This window comes from Stegodyphus dumicola, chromosome 8, assembly GCF_044657685.1.
Source record: "Stegodyphus dumicola isolate Sdum_Otavi_A_Nest chromosome 8, ASM4465768v1".
In the NCBI taxonomy this organism is placed as follows: domain Eukaryota; kingdom Metazoa; phylum Arthropoda; class Arachnida; order Araneae; family Eresidae; genus Stegodyphus; species Stegodyphus dumicola.
In genome coordinates this window covers 189,298,936-189,317,307 of record NC_140775.1, presented here as the reverse complement: position 1 = coordinate 189,317,307, position 18,372 = coordinate 189,298,936, and the positions used below count along the sequence as shown (strand labels likewise).

Genomic DNA, 18,372 nt, shown 5'->3' with positions numbered 1-18,372 from the left:
CTTAAAATCAATTACACCTTTCTAGGACAGCCTGTATAGCCTTTGCATCCATACATATATTCTTTATCTCTTATTACTCTAAAGTTTTCTTGGAATGAAAGGATAAATTACTACAATTGTCATTCATACCGTCGTTGAGATCCTTTGCAAACTGCTTTCTTCCTCAATCGTTTCCATCTCATCATCTGGAGCTTGCTTATCATCTTCCCCCTCCTCTTCCTCCTCGGCTACCTTCCTTTCCGCTTCACATTTTTCATTTTCCGCCTGTTCTTTCTTCAAAATGTCAACCCAATATTCATAATTCTCTCGAAGATGAACGGTCTGAAGGCAGCACACTTTTCGGTTCCGGAGTGGTCTGCCACCATCAGCAGCGGCTGGAATAATGCGAGAACCGATAAGTACCCAATCAAGGAAGCATTAAGTCTTTTATTGTAATAAAAACAGCCAGGAAATGCACATATTTTTATACATGGATAATATTAACATTACATGAAATATGTGATATTAAATTATACAGTGATTAACTTGAATCTTAGCACATGAACAATTTTTAAAACGATGGCTCATTAAACATTCCTCGAAACTGTTTGCTCATTAAGTATTAATCGAAGCAGCCAAATAAATCAATCATTCAGCCGCTTCATTGCTTAGAAACTTGTGTTTCGTTTTTTACAACTAACTATATAAATGTGTTGAAGATTTATGAACCATCCGCTATAATATTAAAACATGAACAAGTAATATAAAAAAAATTCTTTTTTTTTAATTCGTGCTTAGAAATTCCAACAAAAAGTTTTAATGATCATTATTTGTAAGTCTCGTAATATATTTAAAAACAGCATATCTCTAGGTCCGATAAACAGGAATAAATAAGTAGGAATTGACTTTAATATGTGAAAAAACTATTAACATCAAGTGTCATCCACTACAAATTAAAAAAAAAAAAAAAAAAAAAAAAGAACTTGAGTGGATGAATAAATAGTATTTTATTAAGGATTCAAAGTTTGAACAAGATATAGGGAGAGTGTGAGCTACTAGTAGGAATTTAATTAAAAAAAGCTGTAATTATTTTAATGTTTTGTCACCGCGTATTTATTATTAGAAATAGTGGAAGTTCTTTTATAAAAGAAATTCATTGTTATGCACGTCGCATTGGTTACGGTAATATGTGTGTGTTTTATTATATATATTCTGCACTATTGATTTTACGCTTCATGAGCGTTAATGATTCATGGAATTAGGCTAATAAATTATTTGCTCATTATTGCCTTTTTTTTTATTCTTCTTAGTTTGAAACCTGTAAAGTTTGTTTAAAACCTGTAAAGTTGGTTTTCCTTTAGACTTTGAGTTCGCCAGAAAAGCAGATTCACAGGCTAACATAGCAATCTTGGTGAATTAGTTGCATTGCTACCACGGCTTCTGATATAAATTCGCATTGCTTGTTATTAGGAATTGACTTTAATATGTAAAAAAATTGTATTAACTTGAAATATCATCCACTAAAAGTTTAAAAAAATGTATTTGAACTTGAGTGGATGAATAAAAAGTATTTTATTATTTAAATATATTATTTTTATTATTTAAATTATATTTTATAATTTTTATTATTTAAATTATATTATTATTTTTATTATTTAAATTATATTTTATAATTTTTATTATTTAAATTATAATAATATAAATATATAAATTAAATTATATTATTAATTTTATTATTTAAATTATATTATTATTCCAAAGGAGCTTTGTCCTTGAAGGACTATTGTTTTCGTTTTGCAATTTTGCGTTGAATCACTATAAATGTCCGTTTCACTTTTCAAGCTGTTGCCACCAAATGTTAGAGTTTTGCATTATATTTGAAGAAATTAAATAATAAAAAAGGCTGCATAAATGTAAGTCTATTTCTCGTATTGTGATAAAACAACGGTACCTAGAGCCATCGAATTTTGAATGACGTAAACTTCCTACGAATATGGGCATGTGGAAGACCAAATTTAAAATTTGGAATTTGTTTTATGATCGATTTCATATTTTGTAAAACTTAAACGAATTTTTGAGTAATAAACTCAACGATTTAAAAGCGAGCAATGGCAACACTCTAATCCTTTTTATCTCAGAGCGCAGAACAGTGTATCGGAAATCCTAAAGATATGCTCATTTTAAAATTATTTTGCGGCATTGCTACTGAACTCAATTTTATGGTTTAAGTGCAAAGAACATGATATTTAATAAATAAAGGTAACACACAAAACTTTAAAGAAACGCTCCTTTGGACGTAATTTCAAATCTGAAACATTTCAGATTTTATTATTTTTATTTAAATTTTGTATTTTTTATTATTTAAAGTATTTTATTATTATTAGAGTATTTTATTAACGACTGAAAATTTGAACAAGATATAGGGAGAGTAACAGTTAATAGTATGAATTTAAAAAACGGTGAAGGAAGTGAAGAGGGATAGGTATTTATACTTTATGCAGTTTTTGATGTCAGTTTGCTGGCTGTCGCATGTAAATTATTTCATTTACGAAGAACTAAAGTGCTAAAATAGAATTTATAAACTAACGGAATTTGAGAAATTAATAACTTTAATAAAAGATAAATAAAACTAATGTATTGAACTGTGGTTAGCAAACAATTTACACATATAATCTTACCACTTCGAACGCTGCTGTCACTATCGACTACATCTTCTTCTACGAATTTAACAGTTGAGGATTCCGTTTGATCGGTATTATCTGCAATACAAATTTGTAGAAAAACAAATCAGAACTTTTTAAAGATTATAAGTTAAAGATTTTGAATTATAAAGTTAAAAAATGAAATTTTGGAACTTGCATTCTTCTTAACTGTTACTTAAAAATTAATTTTAAGTTAAAAAGGGAGGACAAATGATATTTAGGAAGAATAAAATTTTGTTTATAACATCATTTTCTTAATTTTTTCATGCAGGTTTCGAAAAATGAAACAATACTGCCAATGATCATACATGTATCATAAAATGTTAAGATGGATAACTAATATCAATAATTAATTTTTATTTGCATCTAAAGTAGATTACAGCATGACTATTACAAAAAAGGATTATTCGAAATCTGTCACATACAAAATTATATTATAACTCAACAAAGATTATTCCTGATTCATCCCAAACAAGAAAACAGTCACATTAAAGTCGCATATTGTCTTTGTGAGTGATGGAATGTTGCGTATTTTAAGTCTTCTTCAGATGAAAGTTACGTTCAGAATTCTTATTTAAACTGAACATGCATTCATTTGTTAGAAGTACTTGGGTACAGTGATCTTGCCTCGATCAAGATTGAAGATCTCATCAAATTAAATGCTCTCTAGAATGAAACAGGACACTACGCAAGGATAATATAGTGTAAAATCGTACTCAAATATTCAATAAGCAGTAAGTATAGTTTCGACTAGTGGCTATTAAGTGGTCCCTAGTCAGCTGGGCAACGGTTTCTTCATGCAGTTACTCTTGGATGATCTTAACCAGCAAGATGATTAACTGTTCCCATGCTTAAAAATAAAAAAATTGCAAAGAATATTCAGTGTTATGGATATGTTCAATAATGTTTGATATGCTTTGAGTCTACTCGACCGTTCACAACTTCTGGCCTTCATCTAAACGATGTCTTTGAGGCACAATCAACAACATCTGACCACGTTCAAACTTGCAAAATGGCATTTAACCAGTGATCTTGACTCCGTCGACATTAATGACCACACCAAATTAAACGCTGTCAAGTGGACGAAACATGAAGCAGAACACTATGCAGGTATAATATGGTATAAAATCTTCGAAAAGCAATAAATATGGTTGCGGCTAGTGGTTATTGAGTGGTCCTTAGACAGTTGCTTGAGAACGCGGTTCGTTTATTGCATCAGTGAGAAATAGCGGTCTTCAGATGATGCAGTTGAACTTCGACGGTCTTAATCAGCAAGATGACTAACTGTTCCCTTGACTGAAAAGCAAATACTGCTAGGAATATTCAGTTCTCTGGATATGTCCAATAATGTTTGATATGCTTCGAGTCGCCTATTCGACCGTTAACAACTTCTGGCCTTCATCTAAACGATGTCTTGGAGGCACAATCAACAACATCTGACCACGTTCAAACTTGCAAAATGGCATTTAACCAGGGATCTTGACTCCGTCGACATTAATGACCACAGCAAATAAAACACTCAAGTGGACGAAACATGAAGTAGAACACTATGCACGTATAATACGGTATAAAATATAAGAAAAGCAATAAATATCGTTGCGGCTAGGGGCTATTGAGTGGTCTCTAGTAACGGTTCCTTCATGCTATCAGTGAAAATTGACGGACTTCATATGCTGCAGTTTAAGAAACAAATCTTGCTGAGGAATATTCAGATCTCTAGATAAGTTCAGTATACTTTGAGTCTATTCTACCTTTCACCTACATTTCAGATATGCTTTCAAACTGTTCGACCCTTCACGAATTCGGTGTCTTGCAGGTACAATTAACAAAACCTGACCACGTTCAAACTTGCAATATGGCATTTAACCAAGTTTTTAGCGTAACGTCAATCATGTTTGCCTGATTATTTGATCGAATTGGTCTTGTTTGCAAATTCTGTGCGTAAACACACGAGGAGAAGAAGGGTTTTGTGTTCACTAGCATATAATCTAATTATATGTGGCAGAATTTTCATTAGTTTTCGTAAAATTAATATCAATCTTTTCATTGTTTTCTTAAATTTGGAACATAGGTGTAAAATAAGCAATGATAATCTTAATTTTAATAGGCTATTACTGAAAACTCTTGAAATACTGCAAGAGTTAATAATTTATGCAAGAAACGCATTCAATTTATAGAATTACTGTGACGTCGCAAAAAATTAAGAATTAACGATTTCCTTTCAAGATCAGGAAATTTAAACAAGTCGACTCGCAAAATAAATACATTATTAGTCGCATACTACTTAGAGATTAGAAGACGACTGTTATTTTGTCTAATTTATTCGTAATGATGAAGAAGAACTTTTCAGATTAGTTCCCAGAATTTAGTAAGTAACACGCTAGAAAATTCGATTTCCGTTACAAAGAAGCCCAGATGAAATGGTTTTGCGCTATTGCTATAAACATATTATTTAAAAAAAATCTATATCCTAATTTATTATTTTTTGATTAGTACAAATGCAAATAACAATTGCACATAACATATTATTCTATTACATATCATTAGACTAGTTTGTACTGATATAAGGTATTTTCTCCCTCCTTTATGTATGCCTTGGTGGTGGTAATGGTAGCACACTCGGCGCGTATTCGAGAGGGCCAGGTTCGAGTCTCTGCAAGTGCTCATTTTTCACGTGTCTTGCTCCAAAAAAAAATCCTAATATCTCAACAGTGGCACCCAAACTGAAAAGAAGGTAGTGGATGATGATTCTTCCCCACCAAAATTTGGCGATCAGGTCACCTAATTCCCACTCGCCCTTTAAAAGGGAGAGTATATAAGATATTTTCTTCCCGCTTTTTAGTCGAGCGGTGAGGTCGCTGAACACTGGTAGTTCGGTCCGAGGTTCGAATCCCGCGAACGGGCTGCCTGCATGAGCGTTTTCGTGGTTTTCTCCATTTGTAACGTGTATACGAGCCAGTTCCCCTTAGAGAGTCCTCCACGAAGGCATCCCTCCCTTAAGGCAAATAGACCTCGAGTGCTTTGCTGTAATCTAATAAAACCGAACGAATCTTCCCACGTTTTGTGTGGTGGTGTAGCGGTAGCACATTCGACGCATATTCGATAGGTCTAGGTTCGAGCCCCAGAGAGGGCAATTCTAATTTTTCACGTTTCCCGCTAAAAAAAAATATAGTAATGATTCTACAGTTGCTCCCGGACAATAGTAATGATTCTACAGTGGCTACAAAATCATCATCCACATCACCACCAGGATTTGGCAATTGGGTCTCCTAATTCCCAGTCGCACTTTAAAATGGGGAGCATATAAAGCATTTTCTCCCCCCCCTTCTGCATGCTTTGGTGGTGTAACTATAGCACACTCTGTTCTTTTTCGAGACGTTTAAGTTCGAATTTTGGTGATGGTATTGCTCATTGTTCACGTCTCTTGCTCCAAAAAAGTTCTAAAGTCTCTACAAAGTCATAAAAACCTTTTAAAAAATCATTTGGTTAGCAGCTGTAGGCTGTTTACAACAAGGAACTCATATTTATTCCAATTACAAATTTTTCATAAATTCTTTTGTCATTGTTTTGTTGGAATATCTGGCGGAACAAAATTAGCAGTGAAAAATTACGAACAAGATCTAAGGCTAATTCTTGAACTGTAATTTGCTGCAAATAAATAAGCTTTACGTTTGTTTGCTTTGTTTACGTCACAGTCTTGGTAATTCCTTTCCCTTATTGCAAGTGAAGCTGCTTCTAATGCTTCCTGCGACGTCTGAGGATTTTTACAATGCAACATCCAAATAATAATCCCCTCCATCACATTAACGCTCCATTGGTCTTGATATCTCTTTTTCCTCTCCCTAACTTGTTGATGGAAATGCTTTGCTCTTTACTAACTACTTTCAGATTTTCAAGTAAAAAAGATCCAACTACGCTTCAGGAAACAAAGTTTAATATTCATTGATCATCGTAAAGCTCTGCATTTTTTATTATCTTTCCATACTAAGCGCATACTAATCGTCTTTATAATTCTCGAGAAACTTAGTTGCGTAAGTTGTTTGAAGGAAATCCAATTTTAATCCGATAGACGTTTGCTAATGCTTGAAACGGCAAAAGTAACTTTTTTCGGGGAGAGGGGGGAGGATCTTAATAAGTTGCGAAATAACACTTCACAGAGCTATTTAAAGGGTCCTCACTGTTTTGCACAGCCGGTTACAAACTGTTTCACAAAATCTGATTTATATCATGATGCACAGAAAAAAAAATTCGACAGTAAATTTATTATAAATAATGCCAAGTTCCAAGAAAATGCTAATCCGTCCGGCCTTTATTTTCAATGTTAAACGTGCTTTTAATTCAGAAAGAATATATAAGCGATAAGCGATGGAGGACGTGGGCACTGTCCCTTTACCATTTGGGTTAATCAGTACAGCACCACGTCCACTTTTATCTTGCATTTCATATTACATTATATATTACGATTGCACATTGCATTATATACTACATATCAAATTAATACCTTAACCTAACATTACATTAACTTCACATCAATATAGTACATTCAAATTATTTCCTAATAAACCCTATGTTGGTAGATTATAAAAGGTTATTTTGCACAGGATTCGCATTAGACACAGGATACATATTATATTAGCATTATAGTGAGATAGTGACCGAGGACGTGGCCACCCCCCCTTTACTATTAAGTTAATTTATACTGGGTCACGTCCGCCCTTACATTATCATTATAGTGATAGTGACGGAGGACGTGGCCACCACCCCTTTACTATAAAGTTAATTAGCATATAGGGCCACGTCCGCCCTTATACAGAGTAAAGCCAGAGAGGCCACATGGAAGGCTTGCACAAGGCGCCCATACCCAACGCCTGGTCCATCCGGTTGGCAGTTCCGCGAACCAAATGCCAAGAAATTAAGTACATTATCACATTCCTCAGATATACGCGCAAAAAACTTAATTTTTCTACTAGTTAGCTAGTAATAGTCTTTACACGGCGCAAATTATATCCATTTTTCAGAATTTAATTTACCGAGGCGTTTTAACGGAAAGGAAGAGGGTAGTATGGTTACTAGTAATGTTTTTATAGACCTTGAAATTCTCAAAGTGTCTGCACTAATTCATTTAGGACTGGTTCATTGTAAGGAGACCGTTTTATATGCGATATGCGACGAGGGACGTGGGCACCATCCCTTTACCATTGGGTTAATTGGTACAGCTCCACGTAACGACGTTATTTTTATGACGTCGCTCGCTGTTTTATAACGGTGTCCCAGTATAAAGGTGCCGCACCGTTATGCAAGTCGGCCGCTCTTCGGAAAGACAGAAATCTTCATGATGGTGTCGACATCGGCAAGCGTGCACAAATTGAAGATTCTCTGCTGAAACCTACCATCAGCAGCTTTTGCTAGTCCGGCGTTTTACATAAAGATGCGTGTATCGTTATGCAAATTCGATTACCATTTCTACTACGGATTAACACGTTCACGCCGGTCTCATCGGGCGGCGTGTACCACCGGTCGCTCGCACTAGTCTGTCTCATCGGGCGGCGCTTACCACCGGTTGCCCGCACTAGCCTCTCTTATCGGGCGGCGCGTACCACCGGTTGTTCGCACTAGTTTGTCACATCGGGCGGCGCGTACCATCATAGATTCATCAGACGAATCACTTATTTTCCATATCCCTGTTATCTATTATTTATAAGAGCAAAAATTTTTTAAAAAAAATTCTGACTGCCTGTCTAGTTATAATTATTGGCAGAAATCTGAGGTTAAGATGAAAAATACCGCACCAGTTACACAACTTGCAAAATAAGTACTCACTATACTATTTTTTGGCAAACGTACAACTCGTATACAGGTTTGAACAAGTAATAATCGCGCGCCGGTAGATGAAACGCGGCAAAAATTCTAGCCCCGCCACTCGGGGAAGTTTATAAAAATTAGCCCCGGCGTAAACGTGTTAATTAAGCAAAGGGATAATATCAATCTTCTTCTCCTTTATGAAAAACGCAAAACTCTTATAAAGCTGCCTGACTACGGTGGATTGGTATAAACTTACTGGAATTTTCGTCGACAAGAACAATTTCTTCAGTTATGTTTTTAGAAAGAGAACTCTGGTTTTTCATAAAGTAAAACCATATTAACGCTCAACACAATGCAATGCAAAGCGCATCTAAAGAGCGAAGCCTGCACGGAATTCTCTCAATACTCTGAACTGAAAACTGAGAACTAATGCTCTTTGTGTCTTTTATAGTCTCCATCCGGCCGCAGAGAAATGTCTAGTAACTTCCATTTCTTGAAATTAATGCAAAGCATATACGGTTAAGGTTCCATATAAAGGCCGGTTACAGTTACGTTTAGGTATTAATTATGGACATTCAAAGACCAGCCCAAAATGCCACCAAATTTGGCGACAAAAATTAGTCGCCAAAACAATCTCCACCTTGAAGATATCTCGCCAATTTAACAAGCTAGCCATTTATCTCAATGTTAAATAGATTTGCTCCTGTAATTTTACCTTTCCGGCAAAGCATCGATTTCGTAAGGCAGTTCATGTTACATTACACAAAATTCGTAACAATACATTAGCTCACAGGGAACATCTTTTCCGAATAAAAGGACTTAAGAAGTGTGTTTGTTACAATGGCTGAAATACTGAGATTAACCAGCTAACTGTGGCGCACTCGTTTAAGGGTGCGCACCTTTTTTTGTCACCAGAATCGAGCCATGACGAGTATATTCGTCATTCACAGAGTAAGTTGCGGTGGTAAGATATTGAATGCAAAAGATGGGTTTATTTTATAATATTGAAAGATTTATTACTGATATTTACTTATTTGGTTAACATAAGCATATATTACATACATATTAAACTAAAAACTCAATAAATTAAATTAAATATTATACATATAAAAGTAAACAGGATACTATACACAATGGGACTTTGCAAATCGAACACCAGTAACGCGATTCCTTTCTGATCTTACGTTTGTAGCAATGCGAGCACCTTCGCGTAGGGTTTTTTTCGATGTTCTGAGTATATAATCCGGAACATGATTCCCGCCTAATTGGCTTATATTGGGCCTAAATGGCCGAGATTGTGTCGATTTATTTCTTTCAACTGGATACGTCGCAAAAGTGTTTTCAATAAATTTGAGCAAAAAGTTGATACGCGTTTTTTAGTACTGTTTGAGTCGTTTTCTTGCTATTGAGTACGCTATGATAATTCCACCGCTCATATCCACTCTTCTTCTATCAAATATAACAATCGTAATGAATCTGAGGTTAAGATGAAAAATACCGCACCCATTTTTTTATTATAATCAATCACTAGCTTCGGTTTCTTTGTTATTATTTTTCTTTTCTCTGTTTCTATTACGTTGTCATTATGTACAGTACAGTACTTACTAAATGAACCTCCCTCTTATCTTTCCATTTTATTAACATAATGTACGCGTGACGGGTACACTAGTCAATACACAATATCGTGCCGCTTCTCCAAGACGAGTATACTCGTCAATCACAGTTAACTGGTTAATATTAGTGTAGTATAAGTTCTTTTGAGACATTAAAGCAACCGTTCTTGCTTCTTAACATTTTCGTCATAGCTTTAAGGCAGTGATTTCCAACCTTTTTTTGTCGCGGCACCCTTTTAACGATTTCAAAATTTGGCGGCACACAAAGAAAAAGATAAAATTAAAAAGTTGTTTACTTACCTAATAATAGACTATGTAAAATAGCTTATGATAATAATTTTGAATTGAAAATAAAATAATATGTACCACAAAAACAGCAGTACGTTTATTAAGAAATTAATTACAAGTTAATAATAAGAATACTTTTAATGAGAAATTTGATCCTTTGATGTTTTTGATAATTTCATTTATATTTGGTCGTAAAAATGAGAATGCTACTTTCATATTGTTTTCTACATTTAAGTCTCGATTGTTTTTTCGTTGGTTAATACTGAAAATCCGAACTCGCACAAATAAGATTTAGAAAACTGTTATAACATAATTGTAACTGTAATAAGCTTTTTAGGCCACCATGGGATAATTGCATCTGATGTTAACCCAAAATGAATTAATTGATTCTGCCGAACATTTTAAAATTAAATCTCGCTTATTAGAAAGCGAAATTAGTTCCTCCTCTTTGTTCAAAGTTAACCATTTGCGCTACGACGGTTGCGGTGCCGTTCGCCACAATATAACAAACGGTAAAGTGTCTCATTTACGCCGCTCCGCGTCTGCGAGTGCAATTCAGAGCTGTAACTCGAGAAATAAACAATCTCGTTGTTAGGCGACGTATGCACCACGTTATTTTAATTTTTGCGATAAATTACTAACGACGTGGTGTTCACGTCGCTCGCGGTTTGAGACAAAAGCATCTCGACGTGCCTGGCACGTCTTTGTAGCGCAAGTGATTAATTCAAATGCAGAAGTCTTGGGCACCCAAATGGGCTTGGATACCACAATTGGCTTGCTTATTAATGTCTTAAAAACCGAATTTAGCCAATTCGAATTTAGCCCATCAAAATACCGTATACTAGGATTAAACCTATTATAACTTTTACTATATACATTTCTAAAATTTGGCGGCACACTTTAAGAATTTGGCGGCACACAAAAGTGCCGCGGCACTGTGGTTGAGAATCACTGCTTAAAGTATTAATAAAGGTAAAACGAGTTATTAGAGTATATTAACGACTATATATTTTTAAAACTCTTTTGTAGATTTTATATAAATTCGTAATATTTTAGGCACATAAATACAGTGCTTGTGTGATAAATACGATCGTTCATCTTAGGCTTCTAGACTACTTCTATTTTTAATTTCGTAATATTTACTGAAAGATATAGCAGCAGAATACATAATTTCTACAATTTCCTTCCATAATGTAAGCTACACGATATCTCTTAGTCATGATTGGTACTAATTTAATCTTAGAATCCTAAAATACACTTAAAAAATTTCTGAAGCTCCGATTTAAAACAATCTGGACATATCGAAAATTTGTATGCGTATTCCTTCATGCCAAGTGTGCAAATGATGAACTTTCAGGGGCATGGAATGTTAACATCGGTCATAGCGCACATTTCAACTGCGCACCTAGCGTCATTTTTATGAAACTGATAACAATTGCGGACGTTTTTCTTTTCTCGTTGTCCGCGTTGCCATTCCGGGTTGGTCGGGCACGACTGTGCAAAGGTGCTGGCAACAATGGTTGCTGCAAGAAAAGAAAAAAGACAGTTCTATATATCCCATTTTCCTGTTCCGATTGAGGAAATTCAAACTGCGTTTTCTATGCCTCGAAAGCGCGACTTAGGTTATATATTAGATTTAAATATAGTGTTTTTCTAACATAGGTATTTTGACATAAAATCGGACTTTTCCTGAAATAACATACTTATATTCTATTCTTATATTCTATTCTCCTAAGGGTTCGTTCCTCCTCCGAAATCTCTTTAACCTCGGATTTCTTCCTTTTACTTCTTAAAATTCTTCTCTGTTTTTCCAATTCTTCATTCCACCAGCCAGTTTTCCTCTTTTTAATATTTCCTTTGATCATCAGATTTTTCTTCATAACATTAATTAAATCCCTCTCAAACTTCTCCACAATTTCATTTAGTTCCTCTACACTTTTAGTGATTATAATTCTATTTTCAATATTCTCTATGATTTTCCTACTTCTCCTGACGGTCCTTGCAATTCTATTTGGGTTTTGTGAATAAATAACTTTTTTACTTCCAACAACTTGTATGTCAATATAATCTACTAAAATATATCTATGATCACTTAAACTTTCTAAATCCAATACCTCATATTCAATCTGATTAAAATTAAGTAATGAGGAACATAACACCAAGTCCGTCCAGCCACATCCAACGGGAGACACAAAAGTCGGAGGCAAATCCTTAACGTTCACCAACTTAAGATCATTTTGTAAAACAAAATCGAAAGTTAAAATCCCTTTACCGTCGAGTTCATTCGAACCCCAATTAAAATTTTTTGAATTAAAATCCACCATTATAATAAAACCATTTGTATACTGATTAAAAACATTTTCCAACTGCAAAAAATGAGGCTCAAGGTCTTCAGCTGGTGAAAAATAAACTGAAATAATCGATATTGCCTTGTGTTCATAAAAAATCGTAATTGCTACCACACAATCCAATTCTTGGTCAATTATAGAATCAATGTTTCTATTTATCACAACTATCGCTGCTCTACCACCTCTTCTTCCTACAACTCTCCACTCTCCCTCTATATGTGCCATTTTATTATCAATGTAATAGGGCTCCTGCAGTGTAACAATTTGGACTGGCTCTTTCAGTATATTGTTAATAGCCGAGAGCTGACATGAGGCGACATTACAGTGGTTGACATTTATATTCAATATCTTCATAATACAAAATTTTCACTTCTCAAATACAATACAAACAAAATCTCAATATACAATTAAAATATCTCAAATACAAAATCTCAATATACAATTAAAATACTATATACAGTTAAAAGTATCTATATAAAATCACAAATTTACAATAAAAATATATCCAATTTCAAATATTTACAATATTTAAAATCCAAATGTTTCCAAATCCTTAAAAGCAAGTATTTCAATAAAACTCTATATACAGTTAAAACACTATAAATTAAAAACAATATAAACTTTGAGCTTACCTTAAAACTTACCAGAGGTGAGGGAACCTGCTTCTAAATTTATTATCAATAAATTGCTAAATTTATATTAAACTTTATAAATAATAAGGAGACAAGACAGTCAATTCTTTATTCAAAAGGATGCCAAGAACAAACATATATTAGTCCCCGCCGACAATATCAAAATTCTCTATAACTAAATATCTAGATGTTCTTTCAAAAAGTTCACTTCCTGGACATAAACTGAACAACCCCTGGAGAATGCATCGTGATCTATGTTAAAATTCGAATTAAACATTTTGTTGAATTCATTTAATATAAATTGCTAAATTTATATTAAACTTTATAAATAATAAGGAGACAAGACAGTCAATTCTTTATTCAAAAGGATGCCAAGAACAAACATATATTAGTCCCCGCCGACAATATCAAAATTCTCTATAACTAAATATCTAGATGTTCTTTCAAAAAGTTCACTTCCTGGACATAAACTGAACAACCCCTGGAGAATGCATCGTGATCTATGTTAAAATTCGAATTAAACTTTTTGTTGAATTCATTGCAATTTACACAACATAATTTCTCCACTTTACAACTCTTCTTCTCATGTGTGTCTGAACATTTACTACAGACAACGGGATTATTACACTCCTTTTTGGTATGTCCAAATGCCAGACAGTTAATACATCTCTTTGGCCTAAGGAACAATCTAATGAGATAGGATTTCCACTCTATCAAGATTCTTTGTTCTTCAATGAGAAACCTCTGGCAGTCTCCAGTAACCAGGAAGACACGATGGGAAACTCTTTTCTCAGTAGTAGGAATTCTGAACAGAGATTTAACACAATCTCCCTTACACTCACAATCTCTTTTCATACTTTGTATAATCTTTTCTTCTTCTACTTCGTCTGAAACATTATACATTATCATTCTCGGTCTTATAAATTTTCTTCGTCTCGGCGTAACAATTTGGTTCAAATTCCTGTTCAGCCTCACTTCTCTTTCCAATTTTTTACATTCCTCTCTATTCCCCAATTCAACTACCATAGTGGCATTTCTTCTACAATAAGATTTCTTTATCTTAACTCCAATATTGATAGGATTAATGTTACTCTTGATTTCATCATAAACATCGATGCCTTCCCTATTAGGTTTCAAAATAATTTCACTTTCTTTTCTGCTCTCCTCCTTTTCTTACTCTTTACCTCCTGCCATTCTTCTTTCTCATCCCTGTTATCAATAATTCTCTCCTTAATATCCGAAACCTCTTCAATGATTGTATTAATCTTTTCCTCCAAATCACCATATCTTTTTCCGCTTATATTCTCCAAACACTTATTCGAAACCCATTCTGTTACAAAGAGCAACCCATTACTTAATGATTCAACTAAGGATTTAGCCACTCGCTTCTCCTTCAGGCTATCAACTATTTTATTCATCTGTTTAATAACAGTAACTATATCATTTTTATTTTCTATATCTATAGTTTCCAAAGTGTCCTCGGAATGAACCTTATTCTGAGACATTGTCGGCTTAAGGGACCAATATCTAATTAAATGTACATAAATATAAGAATACAAGAAGTTAAAATCACAATAACTCTTCAATAAAATATAAAAATCAATAAAATTCAATCTAACTTCAATTTAGTTAAAATCCAGGTTCAAGATTAAAACACAGCTAAATTTCAAAATAAAATTTTTTCCACAATTTAAAATCAACGCAATAATTAAAATACAATCATATCACCGTAAATCTCCCAACTATAAAATCCTAAAATACAGTAAAAATTCAAAAAATCATAAATATTCAGTCCAACTTTAAAATCCAATTCAATAGAATCCAAAATAATTTTTAAAATTAAAACGAGAGTTCTATCGCAAAAATTGAGTGAGTTTGACAACGGGCAGAAAGACTTCGATTTTAGTGTACTAAAAAATTCTAAACACGAGCTTACATCGGTCAGAAAGACTTGAGAGAGTGGTGCACCAACTGACTTAGCGCACTTTCACTCTTAATGTTCAATTGTTAACATTATCATCCATTAGGCTTAGCTAAGGAAACACTTAAAAGCTGCTCTTAAACTCATAAAATATTCATCAGGAAAATAATTTACAATACAATCCAGTTCCGGTACACAATACGTTAATAATATAAAGTATTCAAGTCGATATAGCAAGTGTAAAGCACTAAAAGGATTGAAAAACTTACAGCTTGCTGCCTGAAGCCGGCGAGATGACACGTCAAAACTTTTAAATCTTCAAATCTCCATAACTACTTGAACAAATTCAACATGAAGCATATAAAACAAAACCGGAACGCAAGGGGAACTTGAATATCAACTTTAAAACACAAAACACAAACTTTTCACTGAATAATAAACACTTTTTGTAAGAGGACTCAAAACACCAAGCAACATGGATGCCGATATGCGCAGAACTCAGGGTTTCATTATGTTAGGTAACATTTATTAGCCCAGAAGGACTATTAATTTCGTTTTGGCATTTTGCGTTGAAAACTTTAAATGTCGGTTCACCTTTCAAACTGTTGCACCAAAGGTTATATAGCCTGTATTATATTTAATTATATTTAAAGAAATTAAATAACAAAGAATCTGCATAAATGTACGTATGTTTCTCGCATCGTGATAAAACAACGGTACCTAGAGCCATCCAATTTTGCATGCAACTGCATCGCTCGTTTCCTTTAAACACACGGCAAAAGGTATCAGAAACGAAATGTGTGAAATATTGAATGAATTAAAATACATGTGGCATTCGAAATAATTCTGAGATGTATTTTATACTTTGCCAGTTTCTCATTTAGCATTCTATAGAATGCCAAGGAAATGTGTGAAGTATGAATCTTTTCATACATTGCCAGCTACTTTTAGGCATTCTATAGAATGCCGGATTTCATACTTTGCCGGTAACATATATAATAATTCGCATATTTCATACTTTGCCTATAAACGCCAGACATTCTATAAAATGCCTAGTTTTGTAGAGAATGCTAGCGTTTAATACTCTGCAGGTAATAATATACATTCCTGTACCGGTACATATATTAAATATGTACATACTGGTAACATATATTACGCGTAATTAATTTATAGCCTTGGGGGTAAAAATAGCTGCCAAGTAATACGGTATCATCTGCTATCCTTGATATGAACCCACGGCTATTGCATTTCCCTTTTATATTTTCCATAGACAGTTTTGTTTTATGCTGAGAGTCTATAATATTTCTTCTGTTATCCGTGATAAAAATTTTTTGTCATGTATTCCTTTGTTATTGAGGGTGATTTCTTTACTTTTTAAATACTACCATTTCATGTCTTTTTGTATTTATTTCAACTTTTCCAATGCTTTGTGGAAAGAGTGTGTTTTTTTCCGCTCATACAAAGAACAGGCATATTGCTAGTTTACAATCAAAATGCGTATACGCTTACCATCATCATCTTCTCCACTATCAGAATCCTCCACCCATACTCCAGGTAAAAGCGCTGCTTCACCATATGCGTTACAAAGGGGAGCTACTAAATGATTGATGAAAGACTCTTGAAGTTTGGCGAGTTGGGGATTTTTTCTATCCATGAAAGGTGATACTTGTAATCCTAGGTTTGCTTCTTCATCTCCCTGAAAAAGAATGTAAAATTTGTCAATTTAATTACCTACTTGTAATTTAAAATAATTTTTTAAATGCGAATATATGCATTTCAGTTTTGGCATCGTAGCAAACTCATCGTCCTAAAAACAACTTTGCTTGAAATCGGTTACTGAAAGTTACCTGAGATCGGCAATTAACTTAATAAAGATTTTAAGTAGGGATCTGAAAATAAACGTTTTCTTCACACTCCTTAATCTCGATTAGATCCCTTTCAGAATGGCTCATCTGAAAGGGATCTAATCGAGATTAAGGAGATCTGAAAGGGATCTAATCGAGATTAAGGAGATCTGAAAGGGATCTAATCAGCTGCAAATCTTATTGTGAGTGATTATAATGTATTTTCTCCCTTTTTCCAGTATGCCTTCGTGGTGTAACAGTTAGCACACTCGGCGCGTATTTTGAGAGGTGCAGGTTTGAGTTCAGGCGAGGGCATTGCTAATTTTTCACATCTCCTGCGTCAGAACATCTTAATGACCTTACATGATTACTACTTTAGTGAAGTAAATATCCTACAATATTTCCCTGAAGATGTGCAAATAATTTCAAATAACCATGAAATTATATATAACCATATATATAAGTTTATATAAGTATGTATATAAGTTTTTATTTAGGACAGCATATAATTAGGTTTTGTGCTATATAATGTAATAAACAACTTACGCAAATATATACGTAATTTATTTCTATATTACTACAATAATAAAGCTGTAACATTGTATCAAAACGAAGCACTGGCAACAACAGACGCGATGTAAACTGCACCTTTCAAACTCTGCTTCTTTACTATCTCAACCCACTGAAGCTTTTTCATATTCTCTTTAATTCACCAAAATTCGTTCAGATGCTCGTCTGAATTCCAGGAATATTTTCAGTTCACATTACGCTTCTCAGAGCATAAGGTCAGCTTATATTTACAGGCTTCAAAATACTATTGTTTACAAACACAGTGTTCAATGCAACAGTGTCATTAGAGCTAGAGCTGACTTCTCAAAACTGAGTATTGCGTGTTGGAAGAGGTTTGTATAGCGATCCCACGTGTGTATAAAAAATGCATGGCATTTTAAGCGCCCGTACAATAAACAAATTTAATCCAGTGGCTTAAGTACTCGTTTACAAAAAAATCTGATGTGTACACCACATGACTTCCTTGTACGGAATATTAAATTATACGCATTTTTTCTTGCATTTCATTTAAACTTATTGGATTGAATTAAATATACTTCGCCGACAGCGCATAAACCACAATAGAATAAATGCATTCTTTAAATTTCACTCTAGTATTTGTTTACCATAGCGACACTCTGGCACTAGATTAACTTAACAGTATTATATTTCGTTCATATTATAACTCATAATG

General features: G+C 33.8%; 1 protein-coding gene across 4 annotated transcripts in view; it reads right to left on the bottom strand.

Annotated features, from left to right (window-relative positions):
• LOC118187013 (cGMP-inhibited 3',5'-cyclic phosphodiesterase 3A-like) overlaps positions 1-18,372 on the bottom strand; it is an 881,882-nt gene that overhangs the window by 25,319 nt on the left and 838,191 nt on the right. For all 4 annotated transcript variants that reach the window (XM_085822827.1, XM_085822828.1, XM_085822831.1 and 1 more), the window contains 3 exons: positions 16,795-16,981; positions 2,658-2,738; positions 130-374 (listed from right to left, as the gene is read on the bottom strand). In XM_085822827.1, the coding sequence (XP_085678953.1) occupies positions 130-374; positions 2,658-2,738; positions 16,795-16,981 (513 nt within the window). The remainder of the gene's footprint in view (positions 1-129; positions 375-2,657; positions 2,739-16,794; positions 16,982-18,372) is intronic.